This window comes from Rhynchophorus ferrugineus, unplaced genomic scaffold (genome assembly GCF_030347505.1).
Source record: "Rhynchophorus ferrugineus isolate W39M unplaced genomic scaffold, kcgeb_rfMv2 rfM2, whole genome shotgun sequence".
Classification (NCBI taxonomy): domain Eukaryota; kingdom Metazoa; phylum Arthropoda; class Insecta; order Coleoptera; family Curculionidae; genus Rhynchophorus; species Rhynchophorus ferrugineus.
Window position 1 is genome coordinate 32,382,099 of NW_027472581.1, and position 18,544 is coordinate 32,400,642.

At 33.6% G+C, this 18,544-nt stretch overlaps 1 protein-coding gene across 26 annotated transcripts in view; it reads left to right on the forward strand.

The window, feature by feature from the left end:
* scrib (scribble planar cell polarity protein) overlaps positions 1-18,544 on the forward strand; it is a 163,712-nt gene that overhangs the window by 63,388 nt on the left and 81,780 nt on the right. For 21 of the 26 annotated variants that reach the window (XR_013004289.1, XR_013004290.1, XR_013004288.1 and 18 more), the window contains exon 10: positions 7,846-8,019. The exons of the other annotated variants lie outside the window; for them this stretch is intronic. Coding sequence is in view for 15 of the 21 variants with exons in the window: in XM_076395059.1 (XP_076251174.1) it covers positions 7,846-8,019 (174 nt within the window). In the remaining 6 variants the exon portion in view is untranslated. The remainder of the gene's footprint in view (positions 1-7,845; positions 8,020-18,544) is intronic. 26 annotated transcript variants of the gene reach the window in all.

Sequence of the window (18,544 nt, forward strand, 5' to 3'; positions counted from 1 at the left end):
ACCACGGATTTGCGGCCGATAAACCAATATATTTGGTGGAGTTTAAGTCCAAGTTATTTCTGTTTGATAAGATATTTAACATCATCTTCTTGCGGGAGTTGACAATTATTGATATAGACTGAAGGACATGTTCTTCTACGGAACGTAAAAGTTATATGACTCGATTTTTATTTCGTTGACTTTTTGTACGCCATCTTTTTAACCACATTTGTATTTGATTTAGGTGTGTTTGTAGGTTAATTGATGCTGGATATTTATGAGAGGCTATTTTTGTTGTAGGTAGATCGACACAAGATATAGTACTGGACCCAGTACACCACCTTGCGGAATTCAATTTATTAAATACTTAATTTTTGTTTGTTCGTTTTTGTTTTCTAAATAATCCCTGAGATTGCAGAATGTTAAGAAAGGGTGCTTTATCTAACCTAAATATTCCCACTTATTGACCAAAATTGACAAAGAACTTTCCAAATAGTTACTCTATTCTATAATAAACATCGAAAATATTTTCTTTCAAAAAATATGTCATGGTATCACGGTCCTATCAATTTCCAGGAGTTCGCAATAAGATGCACCCGTCAGGTTCACACAGATTTTCCCCATGAGATGATGAAAAACAAAACAATTTTGTTTGATTTTGCTGTTGATTTAAGTTCTGTTCATTCAATACATTTTTCTGTCTGGTTCAGTTACATAAATGTAGCTATTTAATTGACTCTTAATTGAGCTCCAAACTTTTGATCTATTTTATGTTTTCTTCAGTGGAGTCTTCATTCAGCTAAGCTTACAGTTTCGCATCCTCACACATCAACACTAAAATGGCTTTTAGCAAAAGTTACACGTTTCATAAAAGAGAATCGAATATTACTTGTGCTTTAGAAGCATTGTTTCCTTGCTGGAATGTTGAAAAATCCCTGTTACCAGAGTCATCATAAACTCCGCTTTTTTCTAACAGATTGAATCGACCTTGAATTTTAAACTTGAACAAATATATCTTGTGCACCCGATATATACAATGTACTTTACTTTTTATTAATGCCACTGATGATAGAAATAGGTGTAACAATATCTAAAAATCAGACAAAGAGAAATTAATTCAAACTTGTTTTTTTTTCGTATCAAAATGAAAGATAAACCCAAACAAAATAGTTTATTCTTTCTAATTAGGTAAGACATGTGCACTAATAAATTTTATCCTAAAATAGAAGAAAAAACCGTTTGTTTTTATAAATATAGAACGCGTTTTTGAGATTAAGTTCAACAGCTTTTCCTGACTAATTAAAAACCAGCTTGGTGATTGTATATGTTCTAATTGTATGAGAGTTTTGTCCTGTGCATTTAAAATACTAAACATCCTAAATGTAAGCCAACATTTATAGAATATTCTCTGCAATTAGTGTTTTTTTTTTATTTATGTTATAACTATAATTAAACAGCAGTTCCCAAAATTTCAAAATATCCTGTTTCGGTAATTTTCAAAGCTTTTTGGTAAATTTTAATTAACGGAACCAAAATTAATGAAAATACAAAGTATTAAGTATAATATTTTTCTTGTTTTATGAATATTAGATTTTTTTTTGTATTGTTTGTCTTCTATCTAAATATCTTGGATGCTTTAAGAAATATTTTAAATAACGACTGTAATATAAAATTAATATTTAAACAAATCTTATTGTTACTTGTTCATAAAATCTCAACTGTTTTTCTGTCTGTTTATTTACACGCTCTACGTTAAAGTCTCTTTAGCCATTATACATATTTTAAAATGTATTCTTTATTTTTTTTCTTTTCTTTAAAATATATTGTTTTTCTTTGAATTAAAAACAAATATAACACTGTGCGCAAATGTGGCTTTGTTGAAATATAATTTGCACGTTTTCAGCCAATAAATGTCTCTCATTGGTTTTTTCTTCTAGTAAAATTGGTCAATAAAAATGGCCTAAACTAAATAACATTAGAATTAGAATTTGAATCGTCGGTCGAATCTTGGTAACTGGTCTCTGGTATATGTATGGGACATAATCGTGTCTTTAAACCACCTCTTATTGCTCAAGCCTAAAGATGTTTTCTGAGAATATCTACCCTATATGGATTTTTTTTGTTCTGGCTTAAAACCAGGCGGTCGAATTCATAACGCATACCTGGTCGCGGAGACTTGACCTGTAGTAGCAAGTTGGACCGGGTTATGTGGGACTGCCTCTGGGCTTACCAATACACTAAACCGAAACCGTCTCGCAGTTGACCCCTGTGGATCGCTACTGCTACTGCATTAAATTATTAATTATTGCAGCCGTTATTGGGCACGAGGACGCGGCGATTCTATTGATTCGCGAACTTCATTTGACATACGACTGGATACTGTCGTATGTTGTTGAGTTGTTAGCGGTGACGCGGTGCTAAACTCCCAACATGTCGACCAGCTCATGAACAAGCGCCTTTTCAGAAGAACTTGAGCTGAGTTGTTGTTTGTGGAATGATTGAGATATGAAGTGCTTGATTTCTGGAGTGTCAGATTCCCTATGAATTTGATTATTTCTGACAAACCATGGAGCGTTTAGGATTCTCCTGAGGAGCTTATTTTGGAAAACTTGAAGCTGTTTAACCTGGTTGGGTGTAACAAACTTGAAGTAAACAATAGATCCGTGGAGGAGTACTGTAATGATGGTCTGGGTTTTCAGGGGGTTGATTTGCAACCTCCAGAATTTGAACCACTTGACCGCATGATCGAGCTGCTTCTGTAAACGTTCATGAGTTGCAACTTGGAACCTGGCGGCCGTGAAGAAAGCAGTGTCGTCAGCGTAAAACGCAACGTCAACGTGCTCTTTTCTCGGCAAATCTGAAATAAAGAGGTTAAATACAGCTGAGGCCAGCGGGGAACCTTCAGGAGCGCCAGCATCGATTTGTTTTCGACTGGAAAGTGTTTTCCTGATCTTAACCTGGAAAGATCTGTTCGATAGATAGGACTTGAAGAGAGCGGTTAGGTCTTCTTAGAGGCCTAACCGCACGCATTTTGCGATCAAACCGTCGTGCCAGACCTTGTCGAAGGCTTTGGTTAGCTCCAGAAGGACTGCTTCAAACTTTTTACGTTGGTCAAGAGCGTGATGGATGTGTGCAGCCAGACGGGTAGCCTGATGGACGGATGAGTGGTGAGCACGAAAGCCGAAATTGTTCATCAGGAATGATGTTGTTGTCCTTTGTGAAAGAGTTGAGAGCGTAGAGTATTGCCCTCTCGGCAAGCTTCGAAATGGTACTGAGAAAGCTGATGGGTCTGTAGTCAGATGGAGATGATTTTGATCCGGGGGGGAATAACCGCTATATGTGCGTGTTTCCAAGACGCCAGGAAATGTTGCAGCTTCATGATTGAGTTAATGATGTTTGCAAGTTCTGCGAGCTACTTATGCGGAAGCTTTTTTAACTAGGTAATCGATATTCCGTCAAAACCTGGGGATTTTTTGGTTTGAAGTTTGGCTATCATAGTCTGTAGAGACTTTGGAGACACGAAATGGTTGAGAAGAAAGGCTGGGGTAGCCAATATGGATGGTCACATGCATACGGGATGTGCAAAATAATACCTAACGTATCACAATATTTGTTTATTAATAAGATATTTAGCCACCATTTGCTTTTAAATCAGCTGTAATGCTTCACGAAGTATATTCGTAGAATGTATATAGCTGCCAACGCAATTTTGTCTCATTATGTTACCAAATCATCCGCCAGTTGCTTTAGTGATATTAGAAATGAACATCTTCTCACTGTCTGCTCTAAAACTGTCTATAGCGATTCAGTTATGTTCAAATCTGGCGATTGTGTTGGCCAGTGAAGATATTGTATGTATAGGCGCATTATCATCTTGGTATAGTGTTTGGCCGCAATTTACATTACATAGCAAGAAGTTCATCATTGATGTCCAGATATTCAATGACAGTAACTTTAGTAATCAGGTAATGGATTGGAATTAGAGAACCAACTGAATGCCACGATATTGCCTCCCAAATCATAACAGAACCTCCTCCATGTTTAACTGTAGAAAGCAGGCAACTCGGGTGGTAGGCTTTTTGAGGTTCTTCCATACGTAAAGCCGGTTTGTAGGAAACAGTGTAAAAAACAATGATTAATCGGACCATGTCATATTCTTCCAATCGTTAAGTGTCCAGGTTTTATTATCATTGCATATTCTTTCGCAACTTAGCGTTAGCTTCCATTTTCCATATTTGTAGAACTCCCGCCGTACTGTTCATTCCGAGTTTTCACTTCACTGGAGTGTTAAGTTGTTGAGTGGCTGTCACTTTAGCGGTAGTTTTATGTTCTCTGGCCATAATGTGTGAGTTAACTGTGGATTTCACCCACTATTTCTCTTCGTCGTTGATTTTTTTACCATGTTTTATGTAGGCTGCCGCTCGGGAAACGTTAAACAATTTAGCTGTTTTCGTCACAGACACCACCGCTAACCGAGCACCAACGATTTGCCCTCTTTCGAAGCTTAAGGAATCACACATTTCACCAATCGTTGTTTTAAAAACTTTTATTCTAATTGAAAATTGTTTTAATTTAAAAGTAAAGGATCAGCGACATGTTAGAACAATTGTAGTGACAATATTGTCGAATCAATTATATTTTAGTGAAGTTGTTAAAGAGATACCCTTCAATTATAAACACAACACTCATCACATCACCGATTTCTTAGAATATCTACTGTCATGTTAGTCTCGCTATATAACATATATCATATTTAATTACTGTTTTAATATTAAAATTACTTGAAACCAACAAAGCATAACATTCAACTAGTTTGTAAACGTCTTTCACCCTGTTTCTTATTTCATTAAAATAAAAAACAGGAACAAAACTACTTTTACAATTTGAACTGCATGTTCTCAAGGAACTTACTACAAAGCCGATGTTATGTAACCAACCATGTTGGTGCGGTACTCTTCGTCGTGGTGTGGCATTTACGTACGGCCGACTTGTTGGATTCAGGCGTCTGACCAGCTCGCCTAAAAAGTTATCGGCCAATAAAATGTTACGACACGTTGTTATTTACTGATTACCTTTTATGCAGTAAATCTTCGGCCGGATTAGATCGTGCTCGTCTATTACAGGGATGGGTTTGTGTAAAAGGTGGAGAAATATTGATAAGATATAACCCAGATTGATTTAAAGTGTTTCGCGGTTAATTAGCTCTTAAGTATTGTTTGTAGATAGATTAAAGATATTATAACATAATAATATCCCATCAATTTGTGAGTCTTAACAGATATAGTAGATTTTGGTTATGATTCTTCTTCATACCTGGTTGATTCAAGACTAGAATAACAAAAGCCGCGTATATACGAGCGTGGTTTATAATCATAAACTTTTTCAGATCATTTTGTCAGTTGAGCACAATTTGTGATTTCAGTGAGAAAATGGCGTTGTACTCGTGAACATTTTCTTGCGATGATTCTTAACGTGAATTCGTCAAGACAAGGGTGCGACTTTTAACGATGAAGCCCTGAATCATCCTTGGGCACTACTATGACGAGCATCAATTAGATATTGCATGAATATTTAGCTGTGAACAAGATTTGGTCACATTGGATCCCACATAATTTGACAAAAGCTCTAAAAGATGCTTGTGTAAATTGGTATAAAAAATGGTCAAGAAATACCATTCCGGTGCATCAAAAGCTGGGTATGACGAATCTTAGATCTATATATTTAGACCCCAAGTGAGTTAATGCATTAAAATGCCATATTTTGGAGGTATTTTGAGAATGAAGAATATTTTACTCTCTTTTTACTATTAGGCTCAAAATATAAATAGTAACTGTCGCATATTAAGATATCATCAGATCTTCATTGAAAATATGTATTAATTTGTGAATCTAGGCATGAAATAATCCTAAATCCAATGAGACAGTAGATTTTGGTTGTGATCCTTTGTTATATTTCATAAAGATACACGGCGATGAATAACAGGTGAGGTAAAAGTCCCTCTGCCATTTTGATTGCGCGTCATCTTGGTTATGTGATGTTTAGCTCAGTTTCGCTTTAACCATTGTATTGTGTAAAAGTCCAAATTTTTTTGTGGATAAATATACGCCACAAGAACGAGAAGAAATAGTGACAATATTTATTGAAAATAATCGTTCCATTATTGCCACTCAGCAGAAATTGCGTCAAAAATATCGTAATCGTCCAGTGCGTCACAAAGCCACAATTTATCGTTTACAAGCGAATTTTCGACAGTGCGGTACGACAGCAGACAAGCCTCGTTCTGGAAGACAACGGACGTCTCGTAACGCTGAACATGCTCTGGTGTGCGGAGCACAGAATCCTCAATTAATTCATGAAATATCATTGCATCCACTGAAAACAACGGTATGGTGTGTTATTCATGCTGGAAACATCATTGGTCCCTATTTTTTTGAAAATGACCAAGGTGTTGCAGTTACTGTTACTGCTGTACCAAGACATGATTCGAAATTTTCTTGTGCCTGAAATGGAAGAGCAAGGACTAGAGGACATGTGGTTTCAGCAAGATGGGTCCGCAGCACACAGCTCATTCAACAATTCCATTATTGAATGACGTTTTTCCATGAAGACTAATTTCGCAAAATGATGATTTGGCACAGTCAGCTAGATCTCCGGATGTAACAGCACCAGACTTTTTGTTATGGGGTTTTTTAAAATGAAAAATTTATGTGAATATGCCCCAAACAATTCAATATCTTAAAGACAATATTCGTCACGAAATTGAAGAAATTCAGGCTCAGATGTTGCAGGATGTCATGAAAGATGCCTTAAGTTGTATAGCGAATCGCGGTCACCATTTAGCCGATATAATTTTTCAATCAACGATGTAAAGTAAGAAATGTAAAGGCCAAATAAACTTTTTATGAAAACCGAACTTACGTATCTTCTCTTTGAGCAATGTTATAGGCATTCAAAATGGTAGCGGAAATTTTGCCTCACGTTGTATATCATCAGGTTTTCATGGGCTGGGAATAATTCAACATTTGTAGATATTATATGTTTTATTTTGCTATAAAATATTTCTTTAATTCTACTAATAACTTTTAATACAATAGTACCGTAGACATTGTTATTAACCGTTTTCCTAACTATAACTACTTTCAAATTCAGTTTAAACACATTTTTCTGACAATCCTATATTAAAGGCTAGTTATTAGTTTTACTAAGCAGTGTATTCACTGTAAAATATGACTTTTTCTACTATAACCGTTTTCCAAATATTTCATTATTGAAGGGTACTTAGGTATTGCTTTTACAGTAAATTGAAAATGAGAAAATGAAATTAATTTAAATTAATAATCTTAATAATAAAGGCATTAACTGTTGACGATACATCTTTATTTGATGCCACTGTGAATCCTTGGTAGAGTGTATTTTATCATTGCTATCACTCTTTCAAAGAGAAAGGTTAATCATAATCAATCAGGATACATTGATACTGTGCCAACATTTGATACTTTTAAAAATTGAATCAACCGTAGGCATTAGTTCTTATGGCATTTAGAATACTTTAGTTTTACATCATGATGATGTAAAATCAACAAATACAAATTGTCGGTGTTCAAGAGCCGTGTTGTGTTTGTTTTGGAAATATCTTAAGTGTGATGAAACACTTACGAATTTTCAAACCTGAATAAATGTGTTTTTAGCTTTAAAATATATATATTACCCCTTATATAACGGTGAATTAAAACTGAATTTGATACATTTTTTTTTATTTCTCTTACTGAACCTAACTAAAACATTTCACTGTTCTAACACATTTACTTCTAACAATATGCAATAAACACACCCATCTGACGCACACGCGTTTTGATTGGTTCCCAGGAGCACTTGAGGCGGCGCGTCGGATTCGTCCCCGCCCAGGGCGACCCAGACGCCCTCTCCCGAGAGGACGGCAAGCAGTCGCGGCTGCACCGACGTGACACGCCCCACCACCTCAAAAATAAGCGGGTGACCACGCCCATGGACAAGGAAAAAGTCGCCAACATCATTGCACAGGTGCATGTCGACTCTTCTATTTTCTTGGTTTAGTTTCCGTTTTGGTTCTTTGTCTTATTACTTGCATGCTTTTGTTTCCTTTTTTAAGTAGATAGAAATGTATGTGTAGCTTATGTTTGTAGCTTTTCTTTCTTAGAGTTTTGTTTAATATAAATAGTTTTGTATGCTAGTCTAGAACAGGTAAGGTGTATTGCTGTGGTTTATCCATTTTTATTATTGTTATTATATTTAGACGTAATAACAGTAATTTTATGCTGTATCAATTTTGGATAAATTAGATGGATTTATTTTTACGTGAGCAAACTTAATGTTTTGTTTTCTACTATGTGAGTACCGTACTTTTGGTTGATAAAACATACTTCTAGCTCTACAATACGTTGGCCAGCTATTCTTATCGAGGTTGAAATCGTTTAAAATTCAATAGGTATCATTTTTCTGAAAGGGTTTATTGGATTAATTTTTACTGCTCCTTAATTAACAGGAACCTGGAAATGATTAGGGAGTTTAAATAAAAATGTAAAATTATAATAATAATAATAGTTCTTCTGGTTCTAATTGTTAATGTGAAATATTTCTATTGGTAGGGTTAGATTCAATTGGTTATCATCTTTTTGACAGCTTTACTACTATGAGTAAAAATATATTAATTTTATTCTACTAATTTCAGTTTTTTATGGTTGAAATTAATATTTTATTTGTAAAGACTTAAGCTTCTAACTTAACAATTGGATAAATTAAGCACTGTTAATAAAAGGAACTTTCATTCTTGGGCTAACATAACGTTTTGATGAAAAAGCAGATAAATGAAAACATTAAACAAATGAGGACTTCATGGATTAAGTTGATGGTTATCATGAAGGCATTATTATAAACGAGTTTAATGGTAGAAAGTAATCACATATATATTATTATTTACAGTTTTTGTGACGCGAGATGCCTGTCTGTACAATGAGTTTTACACTTTCTTTGTGGATGATTGATTGATACGGTATATGAGTTCGTAGATGCGATAAGGTGTCCGTCTTTTGCCGTAATAAAGCAGTAACGGTACCGAGCCGAGTCGGTTCATAATTTTCTTTTGCGATAAGAATTAAAAGATGGTCGTTCTTTGCAGAATTTAGTACTGTTATCCTTTGATTAATGTGTATAGCAGTTTCCAAAGAAAAGGCAACAATAATAGAGAGAAAATAACCTGGTGAATTGTTTTTTAGTCCTTTATGTTTTGTGCTTCTTTTACAATTGTATTTAGTCCTCGTCGTAGTCAGTTCCTAAGTAATGATTGAGTTTTATTCTTTACCTTCTTCCATACTTAACCTTTTATATCAATGATTTATGTATATCATCGGTTGTTGTTTTAGAATATCTATTTTTTTTTTATTTAAAAGCACATAGCGTACTTGTCACAACTACTTATTCGATTTTTATTTTAATAGGTTTAGATCATATTTTTGTTAGATTTCTTTGTGCCCCAGTTTCAAAATTACTGCATACAGTAACAATTTATTGTGAAGTGATAATTCGGATTGCCACCCTAACAACTACCACATTTTTTGAATCAATATTGATTGATTATTATTTTGCTTGATTAATTATTTTACTCGTTTTAGTACCTAATTATATTCTACAGTTTTCTATCAATTTAAATTTTCATTTATCTCAATACCCATCTAAAACTTTTATATGTTCTTGGGGAATTGTTTATGACTCTGCATCTTATTATCTGCAGAATTATGTGACGATTAATTATTACAATAATTTTATGGGAAATTGACCTATATTATCTTTATCACACCAGTGCAAAAAAGTACAGCTTTTTTGTACAGTGTACAGCTTTTCAATAAAGATTTTGAAATGGAATTAGGCAAGAGTGTCCATATGTGAGATTTAGCTTCTTGTTTTTAAAACCACTACGAAACTTAGTAGCTTAATATTCAATAATTTTAACGCATAGATCCGGCTGAATGTGAGTGTTGGGTTTAAGAGCATCTATCAAATGCAGATTAGGCATATCTGCAACTTCACGAGTCCCCTCAAGAAAAAATCTAGCCAAATCACGTGATCTTGATGGTAGTTTTTTTTTCACGTATTCCATGCACCCTCAAACCGTTCATACAGAATGTGTTATACCATCTGCTGAGTCGTGTAGCGCCGCTCTATTGACGCCTCATGTCGTTTACATCCATGTAGTTCAGTTTGGATCAAAATAAATAGGTTATCATCATCCAGTAGCGTTAGCTGTTGACAGTGATGACTTCACCCTTATTATAGTCATAGACATAATCATTTGTTCAACACTCATTTTGATAATGTTATCATTGCTATCCCATCGATGATTATCAATGCTGCACAATCATGGACCTTTCCATGCTAATTTGACATTAGTTAATAGCAAATATTACTAAATCAGATCAACCAGATGCAAAGCCCAATAAATGAGATGCCACAAAACACCATGAACATTACACGCCGTCAACTGTGTATATAGATAAACGTTACAGCCTACTTGTAAGGCAGAGTGGATGTTGTGTTACACTTTAAAAACATAAAGATGCAACCAAACACTAATGTTCATCTAATATTGAAATATACCAATATTGGGTGTCTTCTCCTGTAGCTCGAATCACCGGTCTCTTGTGGAACTTCATTATGTTCTTTCCGAAGAATAACTATGTTTTTTGAATCCAGGTTCTGTAACATTGTTTCGACAATATTCTGATAAGTACTATCTTAAATATACCATAAATAATAAAACTAATATGGTTGCTATATATTTTTCGAATACATTTTTGATACATACGAATTAGTTCGTCCTAATTAGTACATATCATGCATTATAGACATCTTGCCTTTGTATTATAATCTTATTATTATCGTATTAACGCAAGAAAATAAATAACGGACATAATTTGGCATCGTTTATATCCTTGCATAGACCATTTTCTATATACCTTTAACATTTTGTATTTTACAACATATTGATCATATTCCAGCATAAAAGTTTTAGAACTTGACAGTTGTCAGGTAAAATGATAATTTTAATAACTATACCGGACTCATTTAGATACCAATTCTTCATTAACTTTTATCCCATCCCATTTATACACAACATGCCAGTGTTTTTTGATTCATTGTACTAATAGTTTGCTTTCATAACATTGATCAATGCTTATCAACTACAGACTTTTGAAATAATATATTCACGAAGTAACCAAACGGAGTAACGCAAACCAAACCAAACTTTTTTGTACACCAAATATTTTTTTTTGATGTAGAAATAACAAATACAACCTGAAGAAATGATTAAAATCAATATTTTATTATTATTTATTCAAATCTATCTCCATAATGATGTTTTTGCGGTATATTTTGCAATTTAGATCGACTAACGGGTATGTCAATTTAGGTGCTAACATTTTCTTGAGATAAGTTTATCTGGGTGCCCAAACAGAAGGAAATCCTCGCATAAAGCGTCTTAAATTGACCTGCTTTTACGGTACTTTCAATTTAAATTATAACAGCAAACCAAAAGAGAGGAGAAACAACACAACGACACGAGAAAAAAAACAAAAGGAAACAGAACACAGATTCTTCGTGGGCCAGTTGTTGGTCTCGGGGCCCATCTGGCGAACCTCCGCTACCAGGTATCCCCTTCTAAACGACGTTTGACGTACCTCGTTTCCTGTGTTCGGCCGCGATAGACTATTTTTCTGCCTCCTATTCATGCTAATGGTTTCCTGTTACTATCTGCGGTGGACTGGCTACCGCTAGGCCTTTCTGCGCATCATCTTTTTGGAATGGTCGGCTAATTAAGCTGGTTAACTGAGCGTTTCTTTGTCTCTATTTATGACGCCAGTAAATATCGTATTATGTCGTTATGTTATTTTTGCATTAATTTTATGAAGGGTATATAGGTCCAGTAACATTTTACGAATTTAATTTATATGTAAAAGTGTAAATTATGTATTATAGTTTGTATAAACATTAACACAAAATATGTCGATATTTTTTTTGCGCCAATCTTTTTCGATATTTTGAAAAATATATCGGTAGTTGTAAATGAGATATCGAACTTTCTGCTGCAAAGTAAGATATCTATTTTAAAATCTAGGGATTTGGAAAGACAATATCGAACTTTTGTTTTGTGATTTCTGAATCCTCGCACCAGCGGCTGTCAAGTGAATTTTGCGTGGAAAAACTGGACCGGGGCGGAGAAAGTTCAATATAAAAACCTAGGGTTTTTGATGGGGCCTATCGAACTTTTGTTTTGATATTTTTTAAATATCGTGTTATTGATATTTTTCTCCGTCGCCAACATCTCTGATTGACACTAACGAGAAGCTATATTGTGTTGATTCAACAAAATCTTCCTGAAATTCATTACATTTATTCAGATAGTTCTTCTTTTACCGATTCCATCCTTGTATTCAGGAAAAATACGAAAACGGGTAGTTCGTTGTTTTTATATGAAAGCATCAACATCAAACATCAGATGTCATAGGGATAAATATCTGGTCAGTAGCGTAGATGTTGTAATAATGTATACTGTAGTTACTGTTTTCGCTATTGTTCTCTTCAGGTGTATGAGAGATGAGTCGTCTGAATAAAAATTGTTTTGTCTTCAATACATATTTTTTAAAACAATTGCATTAACAATTATAGTATCGTTGTTTTACCATTTATAAGATAATTCATGAACAAATTTTTATTCTCTATTCATTGCACCATTTGGGTGTGATTTTGTTCCATTGTTCTGCTATTCGCAATTTTTTGTTTTACTTTCAAAGCCCGATGAATAAAATAATAATAAAAGACCGAGTCTCCTCTTTGGCATCACCTCTATGAATTATTATTATTTCATTATCAACTATTACGATATCCATCTGAAACTCGGTCTGTTTTCCATTACCGTTTTTTCATGTTTTATACATGAAAGGTTATGCTTTTTCAAAAATATTATTTTCCATTAAGGAAAAAAATGCTTAGAATATTTCATTTGTTTCTTGCATGTATTCTGATAATTTTTTCACTTTTAAAGAACGATGTAAACGATGTTACAAGAGAGTGATAAAATGAGAGTGAAAGACGAAAGAGAGAGAGATGAAAAACAATGAGTGAAACAACGATGTTGGTTTGGCAGCGATCCATAATTTTCCCTCCTTTTGGATCATTCGCACCGCATGTAAACGTCTAGAAGCAGCTAATTCATCAACTGCTAAACTGTCCACACCTACTGTGTAAATTTGAGTTGAGATTTCGTCCAATAAATTTTGCAATTCATCGTCTTCAGACTTTTTTGGCCCTCCAGGTCGTTCTTTGTTACTGATCAAAATCACCACTTTTAAATCATTGAAACCAAAATCGACTGAAGTCTATCAGTCACTTCGGCCATAGATCACTTCAAAACAAGCAACAAAAGTAGTGAATGGTAGAAATGCAATCGATGATCCATGTTCACTGAACAGGTCAATTATTTTAAATAGAGAAACCGTTCATTTTATATAGAGAAATATCAAAATCATCGAGTTTAACGGTTAAGCCAGGATGTTTAACAGTTTACAATGATACTTCACATTTGCTCCAATAAATATCGGTAATTAAAATACAATGTTATGCTACAGTAATTTAGGATATACTTGTAATAATTTACATGGATTGCCTCGAAAAATACAAAGTTATTAATGGATAGCGTCAGCGATTATTTTCTATTTTCAAATCTGTATAAATACCAGGTATACCGGAAAGTCATTCGGTTTTTTTCGGAAAGAAACTACATAATTTTCAAGAAAATGGAAAAATTTATTTATTCATAGTTTTTGGACATTTGATTCTATACATCCTGCTCATTGTTCAGACAATTTATGGATGCCGTCGCAAATAAACTGTTAATAGTCGGACGGGGCTAGGTCTGGACAGTACGGCCAGTGCGTAAATTCACGTTTTCAAACAGGAAACTTGAGTTACTCCAAAGAGGTATAAATCTATGACTGTGTTACTTTCGCAAAATATAACATGTAACAGCTTTGAATATTGATGTCAGTAGAATTAAATGAGGTACATATCAAATCATAACACTGGATATTTAAGCCTAACGACATCTGTTCGAAAAGCCGAACTCTGAGCCAAGCTATTATTTACTAATTATTCAGGATTTATATTTAAGAATTTCTTATGACTTGACACTAACCAGTGTGTTTTCATATTTATTATATTAGCCCACTTTATTAATAGCCATTCTTCATTAGTTTGAATCTAATTCATTGTTCATTATTAATACAATCCAACAAGATTTCGGTTCATTCTTATTTATACCATATGTATTAAAGAAATTTGCACATTTTCATGAAAAAGCCACAAAAAACTAATTTGGCGCGAGAATGCGCACTATAGTGATCAACCCATCATTCGTAGCTCGTGAGAAGGATATATTCCCGCAAAAAAAAACATTTTTTTAAGGATCACAGTTTACTTTAGAATAAGCGTCCTGTATATACACTCGCGAAAGTTTCGGAAACGTTTCGAATTGGGTTAGCGTTCCTTTTTATTTGGACTGATGCGCTGTGGGTACTAAATTTTCTTTAGAACGTACATCCGTGATCACGACGCGACTTAGAAAGTATGGCTCGATGCTCGTGGAAAAGGTTAAACGTTTGCGTTGCTCTCTTCCGTCGCTGTTAATAGAGAGACGAATCGTTCGCAATTGGTCGTTAGGCGGATAAATAATTGAAATCCGTCAATTTGGATGCACCTTGCCCCGGTAAGGTATCATTTATGTAGGCGATAATGGGGCCGATTTCTTGAAATTGCCGATTAATTGATGAAAATTGTAGGAATTAGAATAAGTTTAGTATAATGTGTTGATTATTGCAGGTCTGTTTATAACACATTCACTAAAAATTCTAAAAACTGACATTTATCGAGTTTTTATAATACTATTGAAATTGCACCTATATTCTGATATATTAAAACATTTTTTAAAATGAATACATTATTACTAGTCGTTTTTACGAGGATATGTTACTCCTCAGTCAGCTCCGGATTTGACGCAAGTTCAGGAGGTAAATAAAAATGGTATACTTTTAGAAATAACACATTTTGTGTAAAAAAAGTATTGAATGAAACAAAATAATAAAAGTATAAATGATATATGTCCAGCCATTCTATTCTATTTTTATTAAAAACGTCATATTACACATCATTATTTTTTATAAATATATATACACAAATTTTATAAACAGTTGATTTAATGTTGAAACTATATATAAGGAGGGAATTTAAACATTGAACATTTTTTGAAATAATAAAAATAATTTATATATTTGAACAATTAACAAGATCTCCAAGAACCATATAAATAAACATTACCATAAAAAAGAACAAAGTCGTTTAGATCAAACCCAGCCAGATATAGTTAAAACCAAATGAAAAAGCCACCTGTATATATGAAAGGAGTGAAATTATCTCAATTTTTAAATTATTTTCGGAAATATAGCTGTTTTAGTAACAAGGCAACTAAACACGAAACTGCACAACCGATTTGCTTGAAATTTTGCGTGGACCAAATCATATCAAAGTCAAACAAATTTTCTTGCCAAATTACGGCAGTTCTGAATTTTTTAAATAATAAAAATCCATATTTAAAAATCGATAATCTATAGTTTTACTTTAATATAATAGAGAATTATCTCACACCAAATTTCTAAAACTTTTCTAATTTCAAGTACATTTTTTAAAATACCCTCCTAATAGTAAGCACTCTAAAATTAATATACTCCTAATACAAATTCCAATAACGTCAATGGTATATGCACTAGGAACATTGTAAAATAACTGTTAACGCGATTACCGAATATGATAAGAAAACTATTGTTTTACGACAGATTTGACGCTGTCCAACATATAACCGCATCATTTAAAAATTTTAACCGAAACATATAAGTATCCTAATGGCAAGATAATAGACAATTAACTATTTTTTAATGTTAGAATATTGTGAAACCTTGAAAGGGAGTTCAGAGATGCCAACAGATGATTAATAAAAATAATAGAAAAAAATATACAGCTCGAAAGCCGCTTAACGAATGACGGTGGGTGGATCACAGCTCTCTCGAGTGGTCAAGTAATAGTGGTGAATGCAGCTCGTTATGTACCATGGGCTTATCTCTGACCCGATTTCAAACAATTATTCAGGAAAAAATCTGATAGTTATTGAAAAGGGCTATCGGTTTTATTAGAGGCGGACTGGAAATTAATCGGGATCGATCGTCGATAATTGATTTCCGTTCTAAATTGTCGACAAGACGGCTTTCTTGTCGGTTTTTTTTCTAATAGATTTTGCTTTCTATAAAATAAGACTGTGTCAACTGCAAATACTACGGATTCAATGGACCTTACAACTCAGGTTACTACTTAAAAAAAAACTTTTGAAAAAGTGTATTTTACAAATGTATATTATTAAACTGTTCAGTGCATATTTTTCGGTGTTTTTGGCACACTCAGGTGAAGGTTGTCAAGTGAAGTCTTATAGTAAGATCTGACCAAATTGGCGTGATTGGCACAATGGTAAAGGCGACAGGACGGTCCTCCTGATGTTACGATAATAGCGGGTTCTAATCCTTGCTCGTGGTCGTAAATTTATGTTTGTGATTGTTTAACATTTGTAATTATCCTTAGGCAAGAATGCAAAATCCGACAAGGAAAATGGTCCCAGGCACGCCATTAACCAGGCTGGGTAAGACCGGATGTCTTGCCAATCGGTAAGCTTAATGCCGCGGACCAGTCCAGATAAAATCCCTAGTTTTGTATAAGGATAATATTTAAAAAATCTGGGATATAGATAAATAAATCATTCGTTTTTATTAAATTTATGGGTAATATATTCCAGTCGTCATTTTCAGAATTACAGCATATTAAAACACGCTACACTATTGTCGATTTCATCATCATAAATCTATAGCCGGTACTTGGTGAGTGTCTGGTCTCTCAGCTCTCATTTTTTTATGTCAATATAAAAGTTTATACGTTCTTACAAGAAAGAAAAAAAGAAGAGAGAGAGAAGATTACTAGATGTTGCTGACTTTTTTACAATTTTAATACTTAAAATTAAGTAATTATAAAGTAAAGTTAGTAGCACTTTTCAGTCTTTTTACCATTTTGTACACATCACTACACAAAATCACAAATCAATAGTGCAGTGTTGTTCAGGATTTACAGTACTTCACGTCTTGTTGTGAATATTTCTCAATTTCCTCAATGGCAGTTGTAATTGGAAGCCCTCGGTGTAGGTAATTGTTCTTGTAGTATCCGCGTGCATCCACAATAAATAATTCTCAAGAGTTTGTTCTAAATTACTTGTGTTATGTTGATATTACTTATCCCAGAACATCCCCATAATTTAGATAATTTAGAATTTTACCAAATAACTAGTGTATTTTTTTGAAGTATAATTCGAGATTTTTTCTTTTTTAAGTTAAATATAGCCATAGTAAAATTTTCCATTTATGGCATGTCACATGTACAGAGTAGGTAAAGAACAGCACCCAAAACACTATCACAAGGCAGCCTGTCTGCCTCTGTTTCTTTCATTGTTAAGTTTCTTCTTGTTTAATTCTAAACATCCTTGCTGAGATATAGGAGCTTAGGAGTTCAAGATATTGCTTCGGAAGTATCTGTAAAGGCCAGGCATCATTTGCTTCATCTAGACACACAATCTACAGAATCACAGTAGGGATTGGAAATTAAAATATTTTCGGCTGTTATTTTTGTTTTTGAGGTTGGCAGGATTGTACTGATTTTCTGCACTGCTTATGAATTTAACTGCACTGCTTTTACTGAATAACTTTTTTTTAAGTGACTATAGTAAGCAGATTTTTCTTTTTTTCTTATTTCTATCAAAGTTACGAGTCTTTCTTTTTAGTTTCCTTTATGAACTGTTTCCTCCAATTTCTTCAACACTTCCTGGTTGATCTGTGGTTCGGTTTGCTTTTATGACAAATATATATTATACACCGAAAGATTAAATTGCTTACTTAGACACTATCAGTTAACCCCTTTAGTTTTTTAGTGATTTTTTGATTATTCTTGTTTATGATCATATGTGGCAGCAATCTTCTCAGTATGGCTCCAGACTTCTGCCGTTTTTTATCATTTTTTTTAAACTAATCATTTAAAATTATCACAATCGGTGTTTAAACAATAATGAATATCAGTAGGAATATCTTTTTAAGCCTTTAAGAATCCTAGAACTGATTTCCATAATTCTGCTACTCAAACTACACCACATGCATTTTTTTTTATAACATCTTTATTAGATACGCTTGGTACAATCTTAATTATACATTAATTTATTACTACTTTTCATTTGTACTTGGATTAATTCACAAACAAGACGAGTGCGAGAAAATACATCAATATGTATTCCTCAATTATAAAATTATAATAACTTATAGCTATAGTTTACACTTAAGGTATACACTTTATATAAGTTCGTATGGTTTCGCATCAATCTCCTGCCATCCTCCGCGCTGTT